Source organism: Protomyctophum parallelum (assembly GCF_964188405.1).
Source record: "Protomyctophum parallelum genome assembly, chromosome: 1".
Lineage (NCBI taxonomy): Eukaryota > Metazoa > Chordata > Actinopteri > Myctophiformes > Myctophidae > Protomyctophum > Protomyctophum parallelum.
In genome coordinates, this window is record NC_139697.1 from 87164483 (window position 1) to 87181760 (window position 17278).

The window sequence follows — 17278 nt, forward strand, 5'->3', positions numbered from 1 at the left end:
ATGGTTCTCAATTGTTGTCAAAGGGTCCTTCAAGCTGGGAGTAGAATATAAAAAAGGTGGAGAATACCTATCTCGATTCTCTCATAACAGCCACAGAAATATGTCAAAAAACTTTGGTACAAGTAGAACTAGTTTAAACATTTTCATCCATTTCACATTACTGCTGCTATGTGGCATTGCCGGAGAATAAAATGACATATAGGCCTATCCTACTACCACTCTCAGGACAAAGAACCGTGGATGTCTTAAAATGAAAAGATAAAAGTAAAGAAAGAAAGAATAAATTAAGCATCCTTTCATAGGATACAAATCATCTCCTCTTCCGAATGGAATTACATAGTGACTGGAATATGACATTTCATAACGTCACTTAAATGAATATTGCACAATGCATGCAATTTCCCGACCTACCGTATGAAATTTGACTTGTAAATGGAACAATCACACACGTACAGTGCACGTAGATTTTTGCATACAAACATGCATGTGCAGGCGCGTGCAAACACACACGCACGCACGCACACACACACACACACACACACACACACACACACACACACACACACACACACACACACACACACACACACACACACACACACACACACACACACACACACACACACACACACACACACACACACACACACACACACACACGCACACACAGACACACACACACAAACACACCCCCCTCCCCCCATGCACATACACACAGACTTAAACTCCTCTTCATGAAGATGATTATCTTATTTCATATTACAAGCGAGCGCGCACACACGCACACACACGCACACACGCGCACACACACACACACACACACACACACACACTCACACACAGTAAAATCCTATGTGATAATTTAATATACTGTAGATTTTACTGTGCAGAGTCCCCTGTGTGGATTGTAGAAGATCACTGCAATGCAGTGTGGTCCCTCCTGGTGGTCAGTGGTCGAACATAAACTCACTTCACACATAGCAGAGAGATGAGACAATACACACACATGCAAAACGGCTCCATCTCTGCATCGATCATCACATAATATTATATACGTCAGTTTGTTGGATTATTCTTTCAAGTGCAACAAAATAGACATACTGATATAAGGTTATGATATAAATAGACATACACCTTTTTTTTTTGTACTGTATTTGGTGCATATTAATATTTAGAGGGATACTCAGAGGGGAGTCGGCGAGAGAGAGAGACCAGTGTTAATGTTGCTGATCCTCACAAACTATATGAAATGTTCATGTCCTTTAGTATAATCCCCTAGCATGTCATGCAGTATAAATAGACTTCACCTCAAACTAATTTACAGAAAATAAATTGTTCCCAAGCTCAGACAGAAATGATGACAGGATTTACCACCCTTGATTCTTTCCTTCTCTCGTCACACAATGGGGACAAACAGTGCCCCAAAAGCTCTGGGGGCTGTAAACAGGTTCTACATGGAAGAACCAAGGGTGCAAATACTGTCATGTTGTTTCTGTGGGTGCACGTGGCTGCAGAGAATGAAGAAGAGTAAACTGGTACTGTGGTTGGGCATTTTCAGGACGGCGCGGCATCAACCTAGTCAGTGTTAGTGTTGATCCTCAGCTTGAAGGAGACTCTTCCAGCAAACTTGTCTCTTTCGCTTCCTACGGGAATGTTGTTGGCATTGATCTTGCACTCAATGTTAATATCTTCGTTGGTGGTGATGTTAAGGAACTTGACGGCAACCAAGGGCTGAGAGTAGTTCACCTGGGGAACAAGAACTGTTTCAATGCATTGTATCTTTTGATACATTATCAATGTGGTGTGGTTTTTGGGGGGGAGGGAGGGGTTTACTGATTATGTTCATATTAATTTCAGTTCGATGAATAAACGTTCAGTACCTGAGCTTTCTTGCCATAGTAAGGGTAGTACATCAAGTTAAATGTGCCATTGGGTGGGAAGAACACCATCTCTCCAATCTTTTCAGTGTCTTCTTTCTGTGGGTGCAAGGCAAATTTGTCAGTTAATTTATGGCCTTTACAATAGGCATTTAAAATAGTCATCATGAATCACACATAAGCTAAGAATCTAACAGTGGAATATCTATAGGCATATAATGAAACTATGCGTACTGTATGAGTGCTATATGTCTACATAAAATGCTAACTAGTTACATAAATTGAGCCTTTGCATACATACGCCTGTAAGGTCGGCAGGGTGCTACGGCTAGTGCTACGGGCTACGATGGAGTCTGAAGAGGGGACTACGGCGGAAGATTGGGGTGAGTCTGCAGTTCTGATTGCAATGGGAAGTGCATTCCATAGTTTCGGAGCCAGAAGGGAGAAGCGTTTGGGACGTGTGGAGCTGCATTTTTAGTGAAGGTACTTCCAGCCCAGCGTTGGATGATCTGAGCGTGCGGGAGGGTTCGTAGCGTTCAATCAGACTTGCAAGATATGGGAGTGCCATACCTTTGCGGGTAGCCTTAAATGCCTGTCAGCAAGGGGAGGCTTTCATAGGAGTGGAGGTGGGAATCAGAATTTTGTTAAAAATCTGGAATGGATTAATGTCACACACTTCACATAAGTATGCCGATAATCTACTTATAAGTCTTTCTATGTTCTATTGTTTTAAACATAGAAAGAACACACATTCTATTTTTTTGTCTACACACAAAACCCTGTGGTGCATTGAGCCTGTAATTTATATTTCGTCCTACCTGATGCTTTGCCATTTCTTAGTTAAAATGGTCTGTTTTCTGCGACAGACACTGTTGTATGACGAAGTATAAACCAGGTTGTTGGAAAACTACAATGTACAGTACAGTGCTGCTACTGCATCTCACAACATATAATTGCACAGGGCCACAACATATAATTGCACAGGGCAGTGTATACCATCCCGTTCTTACCCAATCTTTGCCATCTTTGACTTTGTATCTCTGAGTGAGAATACACAGTGATGTTAAATGATAAGGTAGCATATGCAAGACAGATCACTAAGCCGTTAACCAAATGATACATTTGACCAAATAATGTCGACGTATTGTCCTTAAGTAGTGTCTGCGATCACAAATGAGAGTGAAAAATCAAATGGTCACCTTTGCCCCGCAGGTTATAAATGGAGCCTGTCCATCCCTCCCTGGCAGCATGCCAATCACCTAGTGAGAAAAACAGACAATGCATAATGACATAATATGCTAAAATTAACATTTTAGCGATGTAATGTTTTTTATAAAATTATTAGCAACATGTATAGTAGTAGTATAGCGGTCGCCCCTCCAACGTCCGGCTTTCACTCGTGACGTCGCGTGGCAGCCGCCAGCAAAGTCTATGGACTTTTAACAGTGGGCACCCCTCACTTCACACGACTATGATTTATTTTTTAACCATCCCCAGAATAGGGATGCTATAGGGTGCATGTGGTGAAAGGACCACTTCACCACTTTTCAACCTATCTTCATATAATAGGTCCTCACTAATAATCATGATAAAATGGCACGATTTTTCTCTACTCAGTCTGTGTCTCATAGGAGGGCTTTGGGCAGTTTAGAAACCGTCTTCCAGTGACATCATCATTAGGCAGATTATTTTTTAAACAAGATTGCTTCCATTTTCGCATTGCAGGACTAGAAAGCCTGCAGTTTTTATTAGCTTGTATTCCCCATCGATGATGTCACTGGACTCATTCATTGCTGTCACTAGTGTGATTTATTGTTTATCCCAGATTCCCCCCAAAAATGGATATCTCAGTAATTCCAAGTCTCCTAGCAACACCATCCCCTTTGCCATGCTTCGCGCCATACCCGATTCAGCTTGATGATGATGCATGGTTTGCCTTCTTGGAATCCATAGTAACGATCTTCGAGTCCAGAGCACCAGTCCAGGATGGTGCGGTTGAATTGACAGGAGCGTTTTGGGTTGTTCTTCACATCGCCGCTGTCGTCCTGCTTAAAGTACTGGTCCGGTACGCACTCATCGCTCCTCTCCATCTGGACCGAGTTGTTGTAATCTGCAAGGAAGAGGGTAATATAGGCATGATTCAATGAAACTATAATGTTGAATCATCAAGCCTCCCTAATTCAATTAAGAATCTTGGCTAACTCAAAGCAGTACACCATTTGAAGTGAAGCTCATCTGAAAAAAGCCAGAGAAGGTGGAAGAGAGAGAGAGACTCACCAGCAAGGAACCTGTCCAGGGCTGTAGTGTGCATGTCCCAGCTCTCAGTTCTATGGATGTTATAGACAATCTCAAGGGTTTCAGGTTTGGGCCTGATCATGAGACCTGCAGAAAGAAGTGTGGGTGGAAGCAAACAAAAAAACACAACCAGGTTTTATGACTGTTGATTGATTATGGTGATCTGTATGCCCAATAAATAGCACTCAACATATAGCAGATGATTATAATAAGCAAAAGCCCAGGTGATTATCATTAAAGGACAACCATGGCCAATGGGCAGTGGCATTCCAACATGTTCAGCAAAAACATGCCATGAGAATGCTATGGATATAGTTAACTTAATAAAGCTGTACTATTGTCATTTGGTCGAATCTGTATGGTGGATTATGTTAACGCCAGTAAGACGCCCTGAGGGAGGGAAGCGATCCGCCTGGGTGATGGCAGACTGCTGGGTGAGCACTGGCACTGTGGCATGGGGGGACAGATCAACATATGGAACGAATTCTGTACTGGCCATATATGGAGCGTGTGCACAGGGTTTGATGTGGTCAGATCAACATTATGGAATGTCAGAACAGGTCAGCTCCATATATGGAGATCTAAGGGTGGCAGCGGGGGAAGTGTGTTGAGTGTGCAGGGTTTGATGAGGGCCATTATGTTGAGGTCTAAGGGTTTGAGGTCAGATGTAGAGTTGCTGGCCGGCTCCAGTCCATATATCCAGATCTAGGTGATGATCCCGTTTTCTCTTTGTATGGATATCCAGGGTTTTATGAGGTCAGTATCGTGATCTTCATATATGGAGACGGCCATAATATGGAGCGTGTCACAAGGCGTGATGGACTGGCAATACATGGAGGCGTGACCTGACCGACAGACAGGTTTTTCAGGTTTCATAGTAATCTGTGACCTACAATCGCATTTATACAATTGGGGTGGTTCTATATTGGGTCTCCTTGCTCTTTTATTGATATTTAGGTCCTGTGTATGGTTTATCACAACAGGTTGACAAGTTGTTGAAAATGTAATTTCTCCCCTGAGAAAGCAGGCAGGTGCTATTAGCTCAGTGTGGTTGAAATGTCAGCACTTGCAAGAAACCTGGGTTTGAATCCGGAAAGTTACAGAGGTATAACTTTAACAACTTAACCCATATAGACTTTATTGATCCCCCAGGGGTCTTTTGTTGCCCTACTTTTTCCCCTCTACACCAAAAATAGCTGCAAATGTTTGCCTATTGTAAAATGCACATAATAGGGACGCCATGGGGTAATGTGGTTTATATACACAGTGGCTTGTACTGTAGATAGCTATACTGCACCTGGAGTGGAGAGCCTGTCTTGCCAAGTTGGTTTGTGTTCATCCAAGGTTTGCAGCATAACGTACATGGTGAGGGCAAACATGCCCGCTAGGAAGATGTAGAATACTAAGTAGAAGAGTAGGATGAGACCTGTGGGAAAACAGAGAAGGATGTCAACTGCTTGCATCGCCAATGGAGAAACATGGAGTTTCATCACAGAAGTATACACTGTATAAGAAATACATTCTTTCCATTTTCATCACAGAGCATAAAAGAGTTCAATAAAAATTTAATTCAACCATCATTTTTTTTAAGATATTTTTTTTGCGGCTTACGCCTTTTTTTTTATTGATTTTTGAAGGGACAGACAGTAGGCTGACAGGAAACGGGAGAGAGATGGGGGGATGACATGCAGTAAAGGCCGTGTCGGGTCCGGGAGTCGAACCCGCGGCACACTGCGACTGGATTACCAGTCCGGTGCCCAGACCGTTACGCTACGGCCTGGGCTCAACCATCATTTTTAAAGGCCAACACGAAGAGCGAGACTGAGAGAGAGAGAGAGAGAGAGAGAGAGAGAGAGAGAGAGAGAGAGAGAGAGAGAGAGATGGACGTAATAAATCAGCAAACGTATGAAGGAGATCAGTTAATCGCATAAAATGTGCATTTATAAACCTATAGTTTAAATTTAGGCTCTTCTTTCCATCAGCACCTTCCCCATGCATTCCCACTCGTCATGAACCCCTTGCCCTATGCATGGCCTCCCACGCCTTCTGGCATGCACTCACACACAATCCACAACCAGCACTGCAGTATAATACGCTTTAATAAACACTCCAACAGTGCCCAGCAGCTCCATCATTATCTGAAACAGTATGAACTAAGCCAACGAATTGGTCTTCGTCCAATTTAATTATCAAATTGCACTGATGATGGAAGGACAGCAGAGTGGGAGGAAGGAGGACAGACGGCGTTAGAATGGGAGGGTGAATGGAGACCTCCTGGGGATTAGGGCAGAGGGTTCAGGGGAATTACCTATATTAGCAGTGTAAGCACCAGGGACGTGCACACGTCCTTTTCCTGAACACATTTGTTTCTAAATCCATGTCGTACACCGCATCTCCAGTAGATATTGAGTGCAGGGTTGTGCCCCGAAAATAGCTGATCTACAAGCTCTCAACGTGTCGCAGCGCGATGTGTTGTTTTCACTATTTTGGGCCAAAACTGCCCTCTTATGGGATTTCAGCCGACAGCCCCTGCCTCTCAAAATGATCACTCTCTGCACGTGCCTGGTAAGCACTGCAGTGCAGACATAGTAACAGACACAGTAACAGACATAGTAACAGACACAGCACAGTTCTATGTCATCTAGGCTGCACAAGGTGTTGCTTTAGCCTATAACATGCAGGCGAATCGGAAATTACCGGCTGTGTACACTGTCTATTACTGTAAAGGCTCTCGTTCCCTAGTTAGAAGATGAAGTCATTATTAATATACAATAGAATGCAATTACGTTTTTTGTAACTTATTAAAATTGCTCTTTTTTTGAGGGGCGCTATCTATCCCCTTCACATTAGCTAGCACTTAACTTATAGAAGACTTTCACAAAGACATCTCTCAACCATATTACAAAACCGCATGACATATTACGCCATCGTCTCACTCAAGGAGAATGCAGACTGCAGTAACATGAAGACAATCATTTACTTGTATCATTTCAATTCAGGGCAATGCTTTCCAACATTTCTGCTCAGGATTGTGTAACTGCTTTATTTAATTATTTGATTTTTGGTTTATCTGTTTTAGTTCTCGTGTGTTTTCCGTCTTTCTGATTCATGTACTGTTCTTATTCTGTATGACATACAGCGACGTCAAAATAAGAACAGTACATTCACATACAGCGTGATGACATGTGAATGTCATTTCTGTTTATTATTATTGTATCTCGGCTTAGGGTTGTTTCCGATTGGATCGGGTGATCGGAAATTGGGGCCGATCACGTCATTTTCAACTGATCGGAATCGGATCGGGAGCCAAAAAACGTGATCGGGACATCCCTAGTATCAATATTATATCCATATTAGACTGGAAATTGTCTGTGATTTGGGGTATTGTACTATTGTGATATGGCATAATAAACGTGTTCCATAAATTATAAATATCGGATCGGGGAAAAATCGGAAACGGCAGATGCTCAAAATCAACTGATCGGAATCGGATCGGGAGCAAAAAAAACATGATTGGGGCATCCCTATCTCGGCTACATTGAAAACGAAGGCCTGCCCCTCAACTGTAACTCTGAGTTGAAATGATGGTGATGATGATGAACAGATTCCATAGAAGCTCACATACATGTCAATAACAACCATGGGTGACATTTTAAACAGTCCACGCTTTTGTCTCATGGTTAAGGCAGATGGCTCACCACCAGACGCCCCTCGCCATGGAAGGGTGGTCGTGAGTCTCTGTGAGATATACGTAGTGTCACCAAAACATAGAACACTGCATGAATGCTCTCTCTGTGGCATCAGGACCATGGCTTGTGCCTATAGCTCTTGTCCACAGCGCCCGTGGCGTCTCACTCAAAACACATTCCATGGCCTGAGGCCAACAGTCCTGTGGTCAGTTAAGGTTGAACAGTGTCCTCCAGACAGTGAGGTAAAGGTATAGCCAGTCTACACACAGCTCTTCAAATATACAGGTCTAATAATATATGTGAGTAATCATATAGCTTCTCCATATAAGGGCATAGAACCAGAGTACTTAGTGTAGTACACATTAGCATACTGTAGTGCTTGATAGATAGACTACTAAGACTAGTATGCAATACCCGTTGTCATAGCCCCCGTTTTAACAGTCTATTAAGTAATCAAATGGCAGGTCTGGGGCCGAGTGGAATAGTAAGTAAGAGAGTGGCGACACGCTTTGATCTCGTCGCAAAGCAGGTGCCTATGGGCTATAGTTCCAAACATTGGAACTATCCCATTGAGATAGAATGAGCACTCACTTCCGCATTCTGTAGTTACAATGGGAGTCGACGCTATTCCACTCAGGTCTGGGGTTGCCATGGCAATCAATTGGCAGAGGCAGAGGCTGGGAATTCTACCGGTGTGGGGACTTAGGCTCATTAGGTCCACTGGCAGAGCCTGGCCAGAGCCTTTTGTGGCGGTTCCGGACAACCGTGTATCCGACAGACTCAAGGCCGGGCACTGCACTCCCTGTGGTGGTGTGGAACGCGTTTGTCAAATTTGAAGTCGGTGGGCAGAAGGGTTCTCGAGTTACGTGGATTACAGACAAACACACGTACACACACAGAGAGACGTGGTGCATTTATTGTACCACGTTTTGACTGCAGAGCATTCGTTAACGTTGTAATGTCATGAGAGGCAGTGCAGAATCAAACAGACAAAATCCAAGATATAATGAAATTAGGTTTATTTTCATAACTCAGATAGGCCAACATGAGGCAATTTGCCAAGGCAATGAAAAACAACCCAAAGGAAGAATAATGTTCTTAAATTCAAATACTGTCCAAACAGAAAAGTTAAAAGAATGTCCACACTGTTACTTAACAGAGTCCTTTTCCCAGTCCTTTTCCATCCTCGGGTCCAGCCCTTTGTCTCTCTCATGTACTTTTTGTTTGCTCTCCCATGTAGTCTCTCAGCTCTGCCTCAATTAGGTGCCTCACACACCTACACCTGTGTGTGTGTGTGTGTGTGTGTGTGTGTGTGTGTGCTGAGGCACCCTGGGAGTTGTAGTTGTTGTTCCATTAGCTATTTTGTGTATGGGAATATAGTACCCATTTACCACCTGTCCCCTCGGGATGCCACAACGTGTATATGAGAAAATGTAATGTGCAATGCCAACAAAATGAAATGTTCTCGTAAATATTTCCCTCCACCATGAGCTCAATGCACGAGTGCAGCACAGTGGTCTAGGCCTGGAGCTCTGCTGAGGCCCCCAACATAGAGCCTATAGCTTTGCAGGGAGGCTTCACAGGGAGGCCTCCAACGAGGAACTCACACAACTGAAGCATAGCCCCTCTCCTCCTGAGTCCCAAGACTATAGAGAACATAGTTGGTGGAGCCCCGGATGGAACTGGGAACCTTCCGCTTCCCAAGTGGCCACTCCACCCCTGATCCACTGCCGCCCCAAGCACGCCTCAAAGCAAAAGGACCCTAAACTCTAACTCCTCCAATCAGTGGCGTGCACAGATAGACACTAGGGGGTGCTAGAGCCCCTGCCCTTTTCCCCTGCCCTTTTCCCTCTGGACAAAGGTGCCCTTTTGAAAGAAAAGAGAGAAAAAGGGGGGGGGGGGTTGGTTTTTCTTTTACAGTGTACACTGTACAATGTGGACATTGATCAATTCTTGATAAAAAAAGCTTCTAATATATTATTTAGGCCCCAAAATCTATAAATCTCACACTATTAAGGCAACCGTCCGGTTCCACGAGCTGCACAAGGTCATGCCCTTTTTTTCACTTGAGCACCTGCCCCTCTAAATGTCTGTGCACGCCACTGCCTCCAATTATCTTTGCCATGAAGAACCAACCATCAGCGTGTGTGTGTGTGTGTGTGTGTGTGTGTGTGTGTGTGTGTGTGTGTGTGTGTGTGTGTGTGTGTGTGTGTGTGTGTGTGTGTGTGTGTGTGTGTGTGTGTGTGTGTGTGTGTGTGTGTGTGTGTGTGCGTGCGTGTGCGTGTGCGTGTGCGTGTGCATGTGTTCCGGTCTGCATGCTCTTAACAGTATAGAGTAAGTAAATCAAATACCACCTAATGTAAAGCTGGTGCCAGCAAACGTCTCGTCCATCTAACAAATAATGAAATACAACCTGATGAGTCAGCCAACATAATACTGTAGGCCAGTGCATGGTTCCCAAACCTTTTCATGTCAAGGACCCCCAAATTGACACTAATTAGCTACAGTAGCAGAAACCCCCATTTGAAAAGACATGCCAGGCACCCCCCATGAGAGAAGATTATTACGGCTCTAGCAGTGATTCAAGGACCCCCAGTTTGACATGCATTAGGCTACAGACCCCCATTTAATGACATTTCTATCTCTGGGACCCCCAATTTATATTGTAAAATCTATGTTGATTAAACTCTGAGAGTGTACAATCCGTCCATTTGGTTCCATTTGTACACTCTCAGAGTTACAGACCCATAAGGGTCCATTTGGTTCCAGACTATCGTTTAGCTGGGGACCCCCTGGAACTCCCTCAAGGACCCCTGGGGGTCCCCGGACCTCACTTTGGGAACCACTGCCACTGCTGACTCCTGACATAGAGCGCCGAAGTCTGACGTCACTTTCAGTAGAGGGCGTCAGTCCCCAGGTTCATGTATTTGTTTAGTTGCATTGAAATCACCATAGGAGGAGTTTTAGATTGATTCATATAAGAACTGTGTTTGAAAAATAAACATGTCATCCCGGCCGCTTCACTCACATGGATATGAAGAATCAACTGACTGAGAGAAAACGCTAATGTTACTGCTGCTGAATTAGTTAGATTTTCGCTAGAAGCAGACTGTATCATATATGAGTGACTGACTGTTGCAAACGATACAGAGACACCTCCCTGACAATAACGCCGAGACAGCTTGTTTATTTTTGGACCACAACGCTTATAGTAGACGATATTAAGATCACCCCATGTTATTCTCCATAGAGAAACTACTTCCGTGAACCAGGGGAATCGTAGGGATGAGCGAGTTACGTCAGGACTTCGGTGCTCTATAGGCACCATGTATAGGAGACAAATGAGATACAATGAGATGGGACACTGTGAAACTCAAAAATTCAACTATACTCTCGCAGTCTTGGGAAGATACCAAGGGCTCCATTTTCGTCACCGCTAAAAGCCTTATCCATAAACTTCTTTGCCTTTTCTTTTCTTTTTACTATTTTGAAAAACATTTTTGAATAGTTCAACTAGCCAATCTACATTGACACGTTGTGAGCTTGTAGACTGGCCATTTTAACTATTCAAAAATGTTTAGCAAAATAGTAAAACAAAACAAAAAGGCAAAGAAGTTTAGGGATAAGGGGTGTAGCGGTGATGAAAATAAATATGCACACGTGCACATATAGGGTCAAAAAGAGTACACACTGGGTGTCCAGTTCACAGGCTGATGATGGACATCTCGCTTTGATCTTCATTTTCCTCCCAGCACTAGTTGAAAAAAAAAAAACCCACACATGAAGGCTGGCCGGGAGGGCCCTTGCAGTCAGCATCCGGTTCTTTCATGCACAATAATGGTGGAGAAGGGCTCTTTTCTTCTCTCAGAACTGATTAGAACGACAGGTCGCACATTTGGCCTTGAATGGTTGCTAAAAAAAAACTAGCTTTGAAACTGGAAATGAAAGGAATAGGCTCTTTGAATATTTATGCCGCTTTGCATGTGGGTGTGTGTATAATCTCAGAACATGAACATAGCCTACTGTACTGTTAAGTGTATTATCTAGCTTCCCATTGTCTGCATGCTAAACTCATCTGTGGCTTTTAACTTTTTAATGTGAATTTAAGCTTAATTTGTACACTGTCACTTGCTGAAAATAACTGATTTACAGCAAGCACTGTGAAGTTTGGAAACCAGACAAATCTGACACAGGAAAAGAAATCCCTGGGGAGATTATCTAGGTAGTGATATTAGTTTAGCAAAACGATAGTTTGGAACCAAATAGACCCTTATGGGTCTGTAACTCTGAGAGTGTAACCAAATGGACCCTTATGGGTCTGTAACTCTGAGAGTGTACAAATGGAATCAAATGGACCCTTATGGGTCTGTAACTCTGAGAGTGTACAAATGGAACCAAATGGACCCTTATGGCTTATGGGTCTGTGACTCTGAGAGTGTACAAATGGAATCAAATGGACCCTTATGGGTCTGTAACTCTGAGAGTGGACAAATGGAATCAAATGGACCCTTATGGGTCTGTAACTCTGAGAGTGGACAAATGGAACCAAATTAACCCTTATGGGTCTGTAACTCTGAGAGTGGACAAATGGAACAAAATGGACCCTTATGGGTCTGTAACTCTAAGAGTGTACAAATGGAACCAAATGGACCCTTATGGGTCTGTAACTCTGAGAGTGGACAAATGGAACAAAATGGACCCTTATGGGCCTGTAACTCTGAGAGTGTACAAATGGAACCAAATGGACCCTTATGGGTCTGTAACTCTGAGAGTGGACAAATGGAACCAAATGGACCCTTATGGGTCTGTAACTCTGAGAGTGTAACCAAATGGACCCTTATGGGTCTGTAACTCTGAGAGTGGACAAATGGAACCAAATGGACCCTTATGGGTCTGTAACTTCGGGTTACTTCAGTAACCTCAGTTATATAAGTGACTCAAGAGAGAGAGTCATATGGGTCCAAGCCACTAGATGGCGCAGGCACACAGCCTAACATACACTCACGGAAAATTCTATTGGGTCGTGAACTGTCGCTCATGGCGTGGTTGTATACCCCACCCACCGGGTATATAACCTGAGGTCCGCCCTGAGAACGTCATTCCTCGCTTTCTGTGCTATCGCATACACGTCTTAACAAGAGAATCACCTTTCGGTCACCAAATGGACCCTTATGGGTCTGTAACTCTGAGAGTGGACAAATGGAACCAAATGGACCCTTATGGGTCTGTAACTCTGATTTTACAAAATAAATTGTGGGTCCCAGAGATATAAATGCCATTAAATGGGGGGTCTGTAGACTAATAATGGATGTCAAACTGGGGGTCCTTGAAATTAAACAGGTTGAGAATCTCTGCTATAGGGCCGTAAAAATCTCTTATGGGGGTCCATGACATATGTTTTTAAATGGGAGTCCGCGGGCTATAATACGTGTCAATTTGGGGCATTTTGTCATGCCCCAAATTGGGGCATGACAATGTGGTTTGGGAACCACATGGATTATGCCTCCCTCAAATGGAGGGAATCGTTATACGACTAGAGTATACTATACAGTATGCTTTGGTGGAGTCAGTCTGCATTTTATAACCACTGGAAAGAATCCATATACCACTAAAGGCCCTGTACAAAATTAAAAAAGTATGCCTGTACATTTTGTACCAGGAATGAAATAGTATAGTAAGTAGCCTTGAGGCCCATGGGCAGGAGCCTATCTCCATGTTTCTGTAGCGTGAGGCAGCTTTGATGTACAAGTACACCCCTTGGACATGACGCTATATTATGTCGCAGGGACTTACCCCCCTAAATCCAACCCTTGATACTGAGTGCCAAGGCGACACAGTCTCAGGGCGGACACTCTAACCACAAGGGCCAAGGCCACTGACCAAGAATGACATGGCCTTTGACTACCTGTAAATAACACTGTACTGCTGTAGATGGGCACAGCAGGTTTGTCCTTTGGGAGTGCAGGGGGAAGCCATAGGAAATGTTAAGTCGAAAGACCAAGGTCTCCACAGTGTGGCTTACTACAGAAATATCCCAATTAACAGGCCTTAGTTAGAGAGCACGGCTTAAAGAGGCCACTAGTCCTCAAAGCACCTATGGTCTGAGCTGGATTAAGCGATGCATTGTGGGAGGATTCCTGCATAGATACCGTAGATCCAGTCAATGGTTCTGATGCACACACAGTAGGCTATAGCCTACACTGGAAGATTATTTTTCCTTTTGTGATGCAGGGACATGCAGGAGGATATATCAGCAGGATGTCATTTTATACACCTAAATTCTTTCCAGTTATTGATTCAAGGCCATGGAGAAATAAAATGGAGTAAATGCGGTTGTCATTAAAATCATGTTCACGAACATGCAGATAAAGTGGTTCCGGGAGGTATAGTGTAGGGCTACATCATCATGCCGTCCTGAATCGATACGTTCCCTGTCGGCCAATGAAGCCATTAGATTAGGATTAGAATCCCTCACTGATGTACTCACACTTGGGAGGGGTGGGGTGGGGTTGGAGGAGGCGATACAAATAGAATGTGGCCCTCGGATTTAGCCAGATTAAAACGCTCCAATGTCATTTGAACGCCGCCATATGCGCTCAATCACTCCACGAACATTTGAAATGGATTTATCATCAGCTATATAGGGGTGTGTGTGCGTGGTGGCAAGAAAAAAATGTTAATGTTACAATTAATTCGAAGAGTCTGGGCTCGCACTATATGTTTCCAAACCTCTGCAAGATAAGGCCAAAATGACGAATGGAATGCAGTTGGAACCCCTACATTGTGCGATCGATGGTTTAACGCCAACATAATAATGGCTGCCTCCTCCCGTTTAAGTGATTAGCCTTTTCTCTCCTCACCAGAACCAGAACGCCAGATAAAGAGAAAAGAGATGAACAGTACAGTAGCCTATATGGGCTATAAAAGAGCGGCTATATATAGGCCCATTTGAATATATAAAATGTAATATTTGGGCACTCCCGCGGTTAAAAATAAATAAGGCATAGCCTCCACCCCCATATTAAGCGCATTGCGCAGAAAACCCATGCAGTGACATAAATTAATAAATAAAACACGGCAGGGTAGCCAGGCCTACTACATTTCGCCGGCAAACAGCACCAATGCCGCATTTAATGGTCAGCACCACGGTGCAGTGGACAGCGACCCATGCAATAGCGTTCAACACTGAAATATATATACGCACGCAGGAATTGCTTTAACACGCCAGACGCACCAGACACATGTTATATGTTTAGATTTCTGCTTAAATCTCCTCCTTAATGAAGCATGTTTTTTTGTTCGGCATATATATGAGGCCGAGACGTTATAGGGACGTTATAGGGAAGAGCCATATTTGCTGCATTGCTCTGTAACCATTATCTCTTATATTTGATGTCATATAGGCTAATAACCCATATATGGTGGTTCTGCTGCATTGCTGTAAAGGTAACCGTATAGAGGCTATCTACGGTATAGTTTTTGCTGCATTATTGTAGGATAATAATTATAGTAATACAATACAATAACAATAACAGGTTAATAGTCATATTATTATTAATATTTCCACGGTATAGTTGTATGGTAGACTTACCCCAGCTGGACGCCGTCCTGCCCATAAATTCCCGCGTTCGGGGGTTCCATATAAATTCACCCCATCCACCACCTTTTTCTCCATCCTTTGCCATTTTGATTTGATGCTAAACTTGATATAATAATAATTATAGGACAAAGAAACACGATCGTTGCTCTGACAACTGAGCAATAATCAGATCAAATGTGTGTGTCTATATATATATATATATCTAGTCAAAATGAAGACACGCGCATAAATGGACGTTTCCGAAGAAAACGAAATAAAAGTCCAGCGATGTGGTGCCTACTAGGCTACAGCCTATCTAATAACAAAATGTAAAACAAATGGACGGAGCTAGTGATCCTATACACTCGGTATACAGACCGGTACAGACCTAAATATCAGCCCTCCCCCCCAGCTCGTGTCTGCATGCCGCAGCGATTTGATGAGTGGTGCAGAAATCTAGTGATACTGCGGTAAAGCAGTCTCTCCCTCCCTCCCTCCGCCTCTCTCTCTCTCTCTCTCTCTCCCTTCAGTTCAGCATGCAGTCAGTCGCTCATCATCCCCCCTCCCTCCTCCACTCACTCAGTACTCACTCACCCCATGCCCAGCCCCCCCCCCCCCCCCTCCCCCCCTGCTTCCTTCCTATACTGTCTCATCACCAAGAACGCAGAGTCCTGTTACTAGCCAATCATCTGCTGCAGTGCATTGCATGCACAATCTTCAAAATGCTCTCTACATGATGGGCCTGCTGCCATGCCTGCATGGCTATACAGATATCACTACTATCTAGGCTATATAGCTGAAGTAGTATAAGAAACAACGCAGGCCAATCACCCACTGTCACTTGCTATATATCGCTAGGTATAGACATTTTGCCATGGGCCAGGTGTCCAGCGACAATAACATAATTACAAGTTCAAAATAAAAAAGTATCAGAAGATCACATGTCTCCAGAATTACATAGCAATCTAATTATGCAGATTTGTTGTATTCCAGGCATCATATACTTCCAATGTCCTGAATAGAATAGAAGAATCATTAAGGTGAACTAGAACAGATGATTAAGTAGTCATTTGCTGGGACGGTGCATACGCATCGAATATCGACCTGGGTGAAACTAGTACTTGCGCGCTCTGCTTGCGCAAGTAATTAGTGCCCACCTAAGAGGACCCTCAGCACCCTCTCCCTTTAAATAAAAAATATCGCTTCCAGTGACCCCCCAACTTCTCTATACACCCCCTGGGGGTATGGCAGCGTCTAGTGAGCTAATCTAGTGAGCTAATTTAAGACTTCCGGTGGACGATCTCTTCAAAATAAGAGTACCCTCTAGAGTATTGAAAAAAAGTTTAATTTGCACATTAAAACTACAAATTAAGCATTTAAATGATGCTATATGATGCTATAAGACACACATTATGTTTCTGTGTAAGAATAAGTAATTAAATCCTTATAATAATAATAATAAAGTTATCTAAATGGATAAATGCTATTCACTGGAGTGCATGGACTTTATAAAGTGGACACTGGACAAAAGACGGCTCCGCAAGGCAACTATCTGGACATACCCACGCGTTCGGGGAGATGTCCTATACCACACCCCACTCTCCGCTAAGCGGGAGAGGTGTAAAATTCACAACAGCAGACCTTCTACTGGGGTCAAGGCTGACAAAAAGTACCGTTTCCGGACCCAGAATGGACACTGGACAAAAGACGGCTCCGCGAGGCAACTATCTGGACATACCCACGCGTTCGGGGAGATGTCCTGTACCACACCCCACTCTCCGCTAAGCGGGAGAGGTGTAAAATTCACAGCAGCAGACCTTCTACTGTGGTCAACGCTG

The 17278-nt window shown here is 43.7% G+C and overlaps 1 protein-coding gene across 1 annotated transcript; it reads right to left on the reverse strand.

The window, feature by feature from the left end:
- Positions 1–1575: 1575 nt before the first annotated feature.
- atp1b2b (ATPase Na+/K+ transporting subunit beta 2b) lies at positions 1576–15692 on the reverse strand (the record flags this gene model as incomplete). The annotated part of the gene is made up of 8 exons (XM_083760283.1): positions 15453–15692; positions 5470–5598; positions 4155–4259; positions 3782–3987; positions 3077–3136; positions 2888–2917; positions 1881–1976; positions 1576–1746 (listed from the first exon to the last, which is right to left on the reverse strand). The coding sequence occupies exons 1-8, from the start codon at positions 15544–15546 to the stop codon at positions 1576–1578; spliced, it is 891 nt and encodes a 296-aa protein (XP_083616409.1). The 5' UTR covers positions 15547–15692.
- Between the last annotated feature and the right edge of the window lie 1586 nt (positions 15693–17278).